The sequence below is a fragment of the Lethenteron reissneri genome, chromosome 17 (assembly GCF_015708825.2).
Source record: "Lethenteron reissneri isolate LAM-NWPU_2019-01 chromosome 17, ASM1570882v1, whole genome shotgun sequence".
Classification (NCBI taxonomy): Eukaryota; Metazoa; Chordata; class Hyperoartia; order Petromyzontiformes; family Petromyzontidae; genus Lethenteron; species Lethenteron reissneri.
In genome coordinates this window covers 5249711-5261993 of record NC_083795.1, presented here as the reverse complement: position 1 = coordinate 5261993, position 12283 = coordinate 5249711, and the positions used below count along the sequence as shown (strand labels likewise).

Below are 12283 nucleotides of genomic sequence, written 5' to 3'. Positions count from 1 at the left end.
GCTTCTAGTCAAATATTTAATGTACACAATTAAGACTGTGTCCATAGAAAAAGACAATGGGTTAGGTCCTAATATTTATTCAACAATGCTTGCACGGCGTGTGTGTGCACAGGTCTTTGTCCGGTAGACACCCGAGTTCGATTCCCGCTCACGGCCAACACCAGTGACGATTATCTGAATCGGTCCTGGGCCTCCCCTAGGTCGACTCAGCCTCAAATGAGTACCTGCTGCGATGTGTAAACATCGCTACTAGAGAGACAAAGGCGGCCGGGCATTATGCTGGCCACTCAACACCTCTCGTGCGCCTTGCTGGCCTTCATTAGGTGCTCTGCTAACAGCACTTGTTCCTACAGTCTGTTAAGGCTTTCAGGGGAGATTTGTGTTTTCAGAGTAAATCAACAGCAATAGGGCTTTAGATTATAATACAGAACCCGTGTATAAGGAAATATCAACTCCAGACACATTTACTACACTTCACGCAGGCAAATGTATTGAAGTAGCTCTGTTAATAATGACTGGAAGTGTTGCTGTGGATATTTTTACAGGCACTTCCACCAATTAAATCGAGTATAACTTTACAATGCTCACTTTACAAGGAAATTTTAGGAACCCATTACAAATTGCTCCGTAACCTTTAGCTATAAGCTACAGGGAGCATAATAATAATTCATACCTGATCATTAAGAGTGGAAAAAACTGATAACCGCACTACATAATTTTTTCAGATACAGTCAGGTCTCAGAGTACGCGGCGGGGGTTAGGTTCCTTGTACCCCCGCGTGAGCGTGAATTCGCGTATACGAGTGCAGTACTGTATTTACAATATAAGAGTATATATAAAATGTGTATAAATGTACATCAATGTTTAATAAAGTACAGTACTGTAGATAAATGATTGACTAATCATCGGTAGCATCCAGGTCAGATGGAACACTGTTATTATTGACACCATATTATTATTAATGCTATATTATTGACACTACATTATTAACACTAGATTAGAAAACTAGATATTTTTTGGACTCGTTTCTTACACAAACGCTACAGTTACACGCCATCAAATCCTTCGTTCGCGTGATGGCGGGGGAGGGGGATTTGACTCCTCGCTTCCCATCCCGTGCGGGTATCGAAAGTACGAGTCACAAGGTGCACGTATGAATCGGGGGCGGTTGCGTATGTGCGGCTCCGCGTACTCTGACACCTTACTGTACTTAGAGCAATTTCACGTGTACAGTTTACTTTTGTAAGAGTTCAATCGGTAATGCAACTGCTATTAAAAGGGTTGTAAGCAAGACAGCTATCACAACTTCTAATCAGTGCTGAGGGAACTCCATAATAGGTTTTTTTTGGGTTAGATCGAAGACACGTGTGTCATTAAACCCGCCACCACCCGACACAGCCAATTAGTAAGGTTTGTCACTTAAACAAAACATGCCAATACATTACTAGTTCAGCACACGGGTGTATTGGGAGAGTAACAAAAACACAACATTTACAATTCGAGTCTGACGTTTTGTCGCCGGTTTTTACAACCAGCCTCATCAGGCGACAGCCAGAGTTGTGGAGAAATCCTTCCGTTTCGTTCTTAAATTCATGAGGTAACTCATTACATTAATGTGATACGTAAATGTAGTGAGTACAAAAGATGTAGCTCCATTCGTCTTATTTTACACCGAATGAGGAGATGTCAAAGGATTTCAAACTATAAAAACGCGTATATTGATTGGGGTGTGCAAGGTGATCAAATTTGTCGGGAACCGAAAGTCTATAAGTACAGATAAAGAAACAATTTAAAAGGGTGTGGATGACCAACTCGGCAGTTGTGTGCGTTACTATATTGATGCTACCAATTCACTCACAAAACATCGACCTCCATGGAAATGCACAATGTGACAGAGCCATCTCATCTTCTTGGTTCTTTCGCTACGTGACTTTACCGAATCAACCAAGAAGATGAATCCCTGCAGTCACGAAAGCTTTACATCGAAATTTAATTATGTTTTATTTTTATTATTTTATTACTTCCCTTCTACGTGACTTTACCGAAAGAACCAAGAAGATGAATCCCTGCAGTCACGAAAGCTTTAAATCGAAATTTTATTATGTTTTATTTTTATTATTTTATTACTTCCCTTCTACGTGACTTTACCGAAAGAACCAAGAAGATGAATCCCTGCAGTCACGAAAGCTTTAAATCGAAATTTTATTATGTTTTATTTTTATTATTTTATTACTTCCCTTCTACGTGACGACTTTACCGAAAGAACCAAGAAGATGAATCCCTGCAGTCACGAAAGCTTTAAATCGAAATTTTATTATGTTTTATTTTTATTATTTTATTACTTCCCTTCTACGTGACGACTTTACCGAAAGAACCAAGAAGATGAATCCCTGCAGTCACGAAAGCTTTAAATCGAAATTTTATTATGTTTTATTTTTATTATTTTATTACTTCCCTTCTACGTGACGACTTTACCGAAAGAACCAAGAAGATGAATCCCTGCAGTCACGAAAGCTTTAAATCGAAATTTAAGAGCCATCTTAGGTAAGGGTTGTAGGTGCGGCGTGCTGACCAATCTTGATGAGCTGAAACCACTGCACACTGTGCGTTCCGATGGCCACCAGGGAGAAGCCGATGGTCGCGCCCACAATGCAGTGCGTTCCAGAGATGGGCAACTTGAGAAACGAAGCGATGAGCTGCCATGCTGCCGAGCCTGTGAATGTAAACAAACAAGTATGTAGGCATTCTGAGCCATCATCATAGCCTCGTCATTGGCTCTGCGGCATTGCCTTATTTAAAAGGGGAGCATACAACAAAAACGTATGGGAAGAGAACCATGACAGTCAATGATGAATAAACTGGAAACAAAAGTTATATGCAAATATTGCAGAGCCTTAGTTCCCCTGATGTTACATTGCTGATCACCATAATAACATCTTCATCATTAATCATCTCTCAGATCAGCGATGGAAGTACACATATAAACAAGAACAAAGATGTCATTGCCATTCCACCGCCAATGCCAACTTAATTATCAGTACTTAATCATTTATCCATTATCTTAGTGCCATCTTAAGAGTTTCAGAGGCACTGTACATTTCTAGAGTTAATGTTCAGCCCCCAAGGTCACAAAAAGTGGACAATGCCATTGCATTAAACACGGTTACATGGCCTTTTTTGCGGTTTCACATTTCCAGCACCGCCTTGACGAAAACTGAATTACAATGCAGTGTTGGAGTAATAACTTAGTGATTAATATTTATTAGTCAGCGTGAGCACTCCTTTTGCACGGAGCTCTGAAACACAGGCTGCTTGGACTGCTTGGCAGGCATAGAGTGTGCTGATGAGGAATCCATGACGTCAATCTTACTGCAGTGGCCTTTGTAAGCCCCCACTCCATCCTTCGCTCCCCCCACCGCAACGCCCCCCCACCTCACCCACCGCTGTCTATTCTGCACTCACTCCCTCTGTCATTCTCAAAACTCACCCTGCTGCTCTCATTATACTCAAACCCCTTCCCGGCTTTTCCAACTCCCCCCCTCTGCCCTCTCTACCACCCTCTCTCTCTGTGCCCTCTGTCTCTACCTATCTTGGCTGCCACTCTCTCTCCTCCCGCTCAATATAATCTCGCCCTTCCCGTCCTTCCCACATTTTTTCCTATCTCTCGTTCAGCCACACTAGTCTACCTCTGACCTTCCCATATCAGCTACACGCCTCCCCTCCCCTCCACCATCCTCCCAGCTCAAGCTCAACCCGACACCCACCCCTCCTCTTCCATCACACCCGCTCCGCATGACTCCTGCATGCACGTGACGCGCAGCCTGCGTGTCAGCTTGCACTCCACGCTTGTTTGGCCATTTGTGAGTTGCACACAGGTAATGCTGTTTTTTTTGCTCCGATCCAAATTTTGACAATTGACCGGCCTCTGAAATGTATGTTCTCATGAAAGCCGTGCCGCCGAGAGCAATGGAAAAGTGCGCCATTCATTCCGCTCCGCGAGAAGCAACGCATTAACAAGTCGGGGAATAAGTTACGGAATTCAGGGCACGTCAGAGTACAAACAAGCGCAGTCTACACTTAGAGTGCATGACGAGGGTCTGGTCTGCCACACTTATATTTGTTATGAATATTTATACACGACCATACAGTTTTTGGATTGCTTCTAGGCTTGGTGCTGGACAAGCAGCTTTACAATCTGGATTCAGTTCCGCGATTTAAATGTTAACCGAGCAATGGCTATGAAGCCAGATTTGTGTGTGGGCTTACACAGTAACTTTGATTTCAATTTTGCTAATTTTGGTACTATATTTAATACTGTAATTATGGCAATTTCTTTATTGAAATTGTATTTGGCTCACATTTATCTTGAACAAAACCTTTTTTTAGTTTTAAAAGAATTTTATATACTGCAGTTCAGTTACATTGGTTGTTTTAATGACGACGTTATGAGAAAAATTTAGCTTGTTAAAATTTTCTCAATTTTATGTTTACATCCTTATTTCTCCAATCCAAAGTTCAGAAGACACCTTCTAATGCTGCTGTCAACAAAACTTTGGAAAAAGTGTACTTACTTGCCTGACTCCACATCGAATATTGCAATGCCAGAGTATAGCTGTTCCATTTTTGTTTTACCGAGAATTCCAAATATTTTGTTATCTTGGCATTTATGAGAGTATGGATGACTTATAGTTTTATTTTATCAGGTGAGGCCCCCACTGAGCGATATAGCTCTTTTTCAGAAGCGACCTGGCCACGGATGATAGCTCAACGAAGTGGCTTATCGTGTGGAAATTGATAGCAGCCAAATACTCTAAATGCATGTTTCTAAAGGTGGAGGGAAAAACCTGAGGATACGGAAAAGAATCCACGCGACCACGAGAAGAGCATGCAAACTCCAAATATACAGGTGTCAGGGTCAGGAACAAACCCACAACCTCCTGTATACCAGGCGAGGTAGTTAACATCTTGCCACCGTTGCACCCTCCAAATAAAAACTATGTTCATCCTCTACATTATGGCATTGTGTATTTGATAGTTGGGAAAAGCAAACAAAAGTCACATGTGACAAGTCTACTAAACAATTTATGATATCTTTTGGGAAGTAATTGGAAGACACATCAGAGTATAAATATGTCAAAGTCGGCAACTTAAGTGTATGAGAGCCTGTTGGAGTGTTTCTGGAAAACCGAACTTGAAAACGTGAAGTACCGACCAGTGCCAAAATAAACATTTCAATCAGTGCACATTACCCTGCTGTGACATAGATGGGATATATAGATGCTGACAAAGCAAAGTGAACAACTAAAATGCACAACGCTTGGCATTACACCGAGAAAGAAAGGGGAGCATGGATCAGGGAACAAATGCAAGTCAGATATAATGTCTGACTTGCACTTGGAGCAAAGAGATGATTACTGAGTCTGTAGAGCAGTGCACTAACCACTATACACACCACCCCTGCATAATTAGCTGATATTTCATGAAATTATGAATAATGCAGTGATAAAATGGCATAAAACAGCTTATGCTAAGCCTTGTGCTGGCATCTGTATGTTTTTGAGTAAATCCAAGATGTGGTCTCCTCACACAGGCATCTACCATTGTAATGCCACTAAACAAGTGGGCATCAAATGTTCCACTGTTGAGAGGTCTTAATAACTTGAGATAAGAGGAATTTAGTGTTTCTTAGAAGGATATCTATCAGTGCCTGGAATTCTATAGCCCAACGTTTTGAACAAGTGACGCTTCATTATTTTCTTTTGTGGTGCTGAAAACCCTTCTTTATTTTTGTTTCATTCTAGGACATTCAAGCAATTCTCATTAAAACTGTAACTCGATAACAGTAATCGGCAGCAGCCAGCCTATTCATGTCAAATTGCTTCGGTTACACGAGCAGTCCGTTTCCTGCTGTTTGATTGATTCATCTTGGCTGTGTCCCCCCGCTGCTCGGAATGAAAACGTAACAATGATGGCAACACACTACTCAATGTGGACATATAAACCATAATCATTCACTTGGAAAATGTCCACGCACAAATATGGCTGGTCTAACGTGGCAACTTCCACATATCAACTTATTAAAAGTTGGATTTTACAAAGAGCCCCGTAGAGTCCCGCACATTTAAGGTTTTATTGTACGACTCATCTACAGTGGGGGAGAGGTTGGTGCAATGATTTTTACGCCACTCTTTTAAAATCTCGGTGACCTGAATTTATCTCTTGGCCACGGCAAACATCAGAGGCAAAGCGATGATATCCGAACATTCACGAGCCCCCTTTTCATCGCCGAACGGTGTGTGGTGAAGTACAGCCAAACAACCCCCACTGACTGACAGAGCGTGAGGGGAAGGCTTTCAGTCTGCAGTAGATTGACAAAGGGGGTTCATATTATGCATGACATTTTTTCTTTCAGTTTAACCAAAGGCATTTAAATGTTAATTTGGAGCTGCCAATATGATTTCCCATTCACCAGATAATACTGCGTTGCAGGCCCTTTGATGCATTACAAAATAATTGTGAAAAATATGACTTCCTCCAAAATTAAAACATCAAACTTGTAGTTTGAATCAGAAAGCGCTCTTTCAATATTTTTTGCCTTTTGATGGCATCAACAAACATGTTTTGTCATGAATGTTTTGATAATGCTGTTTCAATTTTACTCGGTTATTTTGGTAAAAGGGATTTGTGGCATAAACAGCAACGCCACGACGGCTTTCAAAACCAGCAGTCACAGTGGTTTCTCTGTACGTTCGAGAATGTTAAGAGTGCACATTTTTCAAAGCTGTGCTGGCAGGATTCAAGCTGAGTTGGACCACACCACAACAATGCCACGGCTTCAGTTTGCACAGTTTCCCGTTATGTCCTGTTATTTCTGCACATGCAAACCTGCAGTGGACTGGTAATTTCCCGTAACATCGTCATGTGATGCACACGTGCATTTGTTTTGTTTAAAATGTTGTTACCTTGTGGAGAAAAATCATTGTTCTTTTGAACTGAAATACAACGGTGTACTGTACTTTCAGCTTCAATAAAGTGTTAACATTGACAATTCGGTTTATGTTGCACTCAAAAAGAAAAAAATCATCATCATCATCATCAGCAGCCATGGTCAATTCACTGCTGGTTGAGTCTTCCGCAAGTGGTCACCATTTCTCACCGTTTTGCGACGTAGCCATCGCCATTGTGCACCCGAGCACGAGCGCGTTACATTGTTCCATCACCTCGGTGAACGTGCCGCCCTCAAACACGTTCCATTTCTTGTCCATATGTTGAACGTCTTTCGCAAACGTACGTAGCCAACCACGCTAAATCGGAGCTGCCAGTCCGGCAGAATTCTCGAGCATCGGCCGTCACCCCTTCTAGCGACATGTCCTACGCAAGTCTACATACTTTTCTTAACAATGCACACACAAAAATCCTCACGATTTGTCAATTACACTACCTTAAAAAGAAAAAAATATATAACAGATGACGTTTCGGACAATGACCCTTCACAGCAGATAAGAGGCCAGAAGTAGTCACTGTTATTTGAGCATGTGCACACCACTGCCAATGCTGTCTCACCAAACAATGTGTTTACTCTTCTTAACAGTTTGATTAACAGTACGTCTTTAACCTGTAATTGTCCTCAAATCCATGTGTCCCTCTGTCTGTCTTTTGGTCCCCAAGGTATCATGGAGAGAGATCCATGCTTGGAATGGCATTGGGACCAAGTCGATCAGAGCCTCAAATAAAATCAAAGAGTACCGCAAAATAAACAAAACAACCCTTTGCCATAGGTGAAGTTAAATACTACACTATAACGAAAAGCACTAATGCCATGGTGCATTGTTGCAGGTGACAAGAACATTTACTACCTGCTAAAGCATGGTCAAATCATGCTGCATATTAAAGAAAAACATCTTCTTCGAACAAATGTAAACTTGAAATTAAATTATTTTTGGAATTTCTGCACATAAGCAGCATTTCTGTGATTGGTCACCATGGATGCCAGATTCAACTTCTGTACCTGAAGAAAAAACGCCCACAACTTTAAGCAAAAACTTCTAATATGCTTTTTCACACTTAATTGATATGCTCCATCTTATATTTTTGATCAATATTTCATTATCTTTCCACTGTTTTACAGCAACATATTGCTTTTTTTTTTATGCCACTTTGTATCACATGTTTGGGCTGGGAGGTGGAGGTCTCGTAAGTGGGAGAAGGTGCAGGATGTTTAGGTCTCATCTCAAACGTAATTTTGGGTTGTACCGCACGTCATTCGACATAATGTCCGACTTTCGATTTAAAGCTTTCGTGACTGCAGGGATTCATCTTCTTGGTTCTTTCGGTAAAGTCACGTAGAAGGGAAGTAATAAAATAATAAAAATAAAACATAATAAAACAATTCTCACGACGTTTCGGCTACAACGCAAGCAGCCGTCTTCAGGTGACGGCTGCTTGCGTTGTAGCCGAAACGTCGTGAGAATTGTTTTATTATGTTTTATTTTTATTATTTTATTACTTCCCTTCTACGTGACTTTACCGAAAGAACCAAGAAGATAATGTCCGACGTTTCGCTGTGTTCCGCAGGCTTCAGGTAAAACCCAAAACACATCGCAGCACTATACAGCACAACCGCAAAAACCTACAGAGTAGACATTTTATGTCAGCTTAATCCGACTGAGATTAATGCAGCAATTGGTATATCGAGACAAGCGTTGTGTAAACGTTTGTTAATGTTGCCAGCAAGTGCAGCAAAACCTGCCAAAATGTTGGTTTTCCTAAGTCCCTGCTACATGATCGCTTTATTACATGAAGTGTTGTGATTATGGATAATCTCTATGTAAGTACAATATGGAATTTGTATGAATGTGGTCTTAATGGAGACCTCTGCAATACATTTATCAAAATTGTAGCACATTAATTTGTGTTTTTTTCACGCAAACAATGTATGCACCAGATGAAACTACGTTTTAAAAGCCCAAACTGTCATATACTAAAGTACGAATGTTCGACTAACTCAATGTTCCACACCTTCACCCTTATGCACTCACAAGCGTGGTAAACCTCATGATGTAAATGGCTTCAAGACTCCTTCACCCAAGCACCAGATTCACAAGAGCTTTGTACGTGTACACGGAGTGTACCAATGTTCCAAACAAATATTACAGCACAGAGAAAGGCGTTTCTTTATTGGAAATTGAAGAACCGCCAATTAATTTCCGTTGGAGGACGCAATTTCGCTTGAATTCTCTCATGAAGAAGGAACCACCTCTGCTTTAATTCACCTTCAAAAAAATGTGTTCACGGCTGTTATTCCTTTAAAGAAACCCAAGCACGAAGAGAGAGGGAAGCTGCAGTTAGTGCTGATTAAATTGCAGGAGTGACGCAGACTGCACCAAGGTTAGCTTGCAAGTGGCTCTTTTGTAAATATCCATTTAGGAGGTGCGTGGACATAGCATTGGGATTTGCACTAAAGAATCACTGTGCTGCACCGCCTCTACTCAAGGTCACAATTCATGACTAACACAATATCCAATTTCCAATGCTTATGTCAAAATATAAAATTGTAACGAGATTATCCAAAATAAACATTCCCTGGCAGCGATTCTGTAATGTTCATCAGGGTAATTCTTAGAGAAAAAAAACCTTGTAAAATAGGCAGGGGCATAATTGTGTAAATAATATATGGACATTTTGAATAGAAAACAAATGAATGATGTGTGGTAATACTTGGAAGTTTTGCATTAATGTTAATTAGTATAATGGGAAGAAGTCAATCAATTTGAAATGTTTACTTTACATCATCCGTAGTTAACTCACAGTTAAGTATGATGGCTTTGCTTTCATATGAACGAGCCATACATACATGATTAGCACTCCACTGAAGAATTCTGAACATATTTGAGGAGGGACGTATGTATTTAACACGTAGGCTTTCGCGACCAATATTATTCATAATATAGGTTTTTGGGTCAGATCGCGTTATTTATAAATGTGTCGTAACCCTCCACCACCCGACACGGCCAAACAGTAAAAAAAAATTGACGTTTTTTAAAGGACAAAATAATTCACTTCTTTAAGCCCACCGGTGTGCTGAAGAGAGAATCAACAGCATTTTAAAATTTGAGTAGTGCGACGTTTCGCTGATAATTGCAATCAGCTTCATCGGGCAAGAATGGTGAAGCTCTCCTGTTGCTTCCGGTCTTAAATAGAGCAGCATCAGGGTGACGTCATCATTTAATTAAATCTGGTGCAGTGATTCGAGGCAGAGAGGAAGGGAGGGTATTGTAATTGTATAGATTGGTAATCATTCAATTGTTATTCATTGGTATTTGTTTCCCTTAAGGAATTGTAATTGTATTTCTTTAAGAATACGCTTCCAGGCCGCACTAAGCCTGTAGCTGTCAGAGCGATTGAAGTGGTTTCTGTTTCTCTCAATTTCAATGGATTCTCTAATTAGTCTTGGCCAGTAATTTTTTTTTACTCTGATGTGTCTTCCTATATTAGGGACGTATGTATGTTGAACTTCTTTTGCACCGTACATAGGCAACGGTGCTAATCGGAAGTGCAGAACCGCAATGCCCTATGTAATTTTGTCTGACCGTCTTCAAACAGAGGAATAAGATGAGACAAAACTTAACAATGCACACAAGAGAATGTGAAAGAAAAAAGCACGAGTAAAACACGTGTCGACAATTCCGACGCACCGAGAGCACGTGCGGACTTGCCCACGTGACCGGCGCATGTGGGATGGTGCCGGTGGCCTCAGAGCACAGCAGTCTCTATATATGCAGGTGGCCGCATGTGACTCGACACGCGCTTACGGTTCAAGCATACCTCCGCCGGCCGCAAACCGCAAAATTAAGATTGAAATGCGAGTTAGCGACGATAAGAAAAGGCTCGGGTTAACCGTGTTCAAACAGGTCGCGCAGTAGCGCGTGCCTTCGAGGTAACCAGACTGTTCTTTAAACCGTGACTCGGAAAGGCCCCCCCCCCCACCTCAAGCCAGCTTGAACTGTTAACTCGAAGTGATTGATCATCTGACTCAGGTGGCATTTTTAAAAGGACCTCAGCTGCACTCCAGTTGGTATCCAGTCTGCACTAACTGCAGTTCACATTCTTCTCAGGTTGCATGCTCAATGTAGGGTGCAGCTAAACTTGGACCGGGCAGCGGGAGACTGGTTTGCTGCCGATATCCGCTCAGCAATTGTTCGTGCCCACGTCCTCCTCGGCATCAGACACTCCCCATTCATCCCACTAGAGCTCACCTCGACAGCACCGTGTAATCTTTACATTTTAAACAACAAGCACTGTAATTTCCCTAAGCGGTGGCTCGGCGAACCCTCGACTCGATAAAGAAGAAACAAGATTCATGTTCATCCAGTCTAGAGCGCCATCTGTGTCATTCTCAGTATGAAACAAAAATCGCTTCAAAAAGATTACGGGAGATTGAGCATATGCACGGCAGTTATAGGACCTCAGGCAATAAAAGTTGGCATTTTATAACACAACAGTGCAGCAAAACCTAAGACATGCATAGCTATAGGCTCTGTCTATAGCTATGCATGTCTTAGGTGTGTGAACTGTTAAGATACATATTTTTTACATTTTTAAATCAAATAATAAAAATCCACAATTACATCGAGTAAATGTTTACGGATCATAAAAAAAATAGTCCCATGTACGCCTCTTCCACAGAATGAGCACAGCCCATTTAGGGAGACCGACTGCCCAGCAGCAGAGACAGAGGGTTGCAGACAGTCACTGCAATGTTATTGCGCCCAGATGCTCATCAACATGCAGCCACTAACGCGTGACGCGAGTGAAGTTAATTATGCTCACGCTCATGCACAGCAAATCTAAACCCAATGCGTTGAGCCACTTCATTGTAATACACGATCGTCGCTGTGATGTCACATTGTTTCAGAACCTGTCCTTTCTCCACTCGCACAGCAAACGCATCAATTCTTATTTTATTTTCCCCATACGTGACTTTTATGCCATCATATGGTATCGATGGTTGTAATAAATTCCGAAAAAATTGCTTTTTAATATTTTAGTAACGTAACATGCACTGTAGCCTGGACCTTTTCGGAAATATATTTGTGTTGTAAGGGTGACCTTGAAGTTTGCCCGAATTTAATACCAGTGAAATATGTCTCTGCATTGGGAAAACAAATCAGCAAAGCTACATTTCAATAAATCATGCTGAATTTCACTGATCTGCTGCCCTCATCGTTTCATACATACATTAATGCAATCACAAGCATACAGCAGAAATTAATTATACTACACC

The 12283-nt window shown here is 41.3% G+C and overlaps 1 protein-coding gene across 4 annotated transcripts in view; it reads right to left on the bottom strand.

The window, feature by feature from the left end:
• Window positions 1–12283, bottom strand: part of LOC133343365 (sodium-dependent phosphate transporter 2-like) — a 78986-nt gene that overhangs the window by 25631 nt on the left and 41072 nt on the right. For all 4 annotated transcript variants that reach the window (XM_061552927.1, XM_061552928.1, XM_061552925.1 and 1 more), the window contains exon 3: window positions 2573–2713. In XM_061552927.1, the coding sequence (XP_061408911.1) occupies window positions 2573–2713 (141 nt within the window). The remainder of the gene's footprint in view (window positions 1–2572; window positions 2714–12283) is intronic.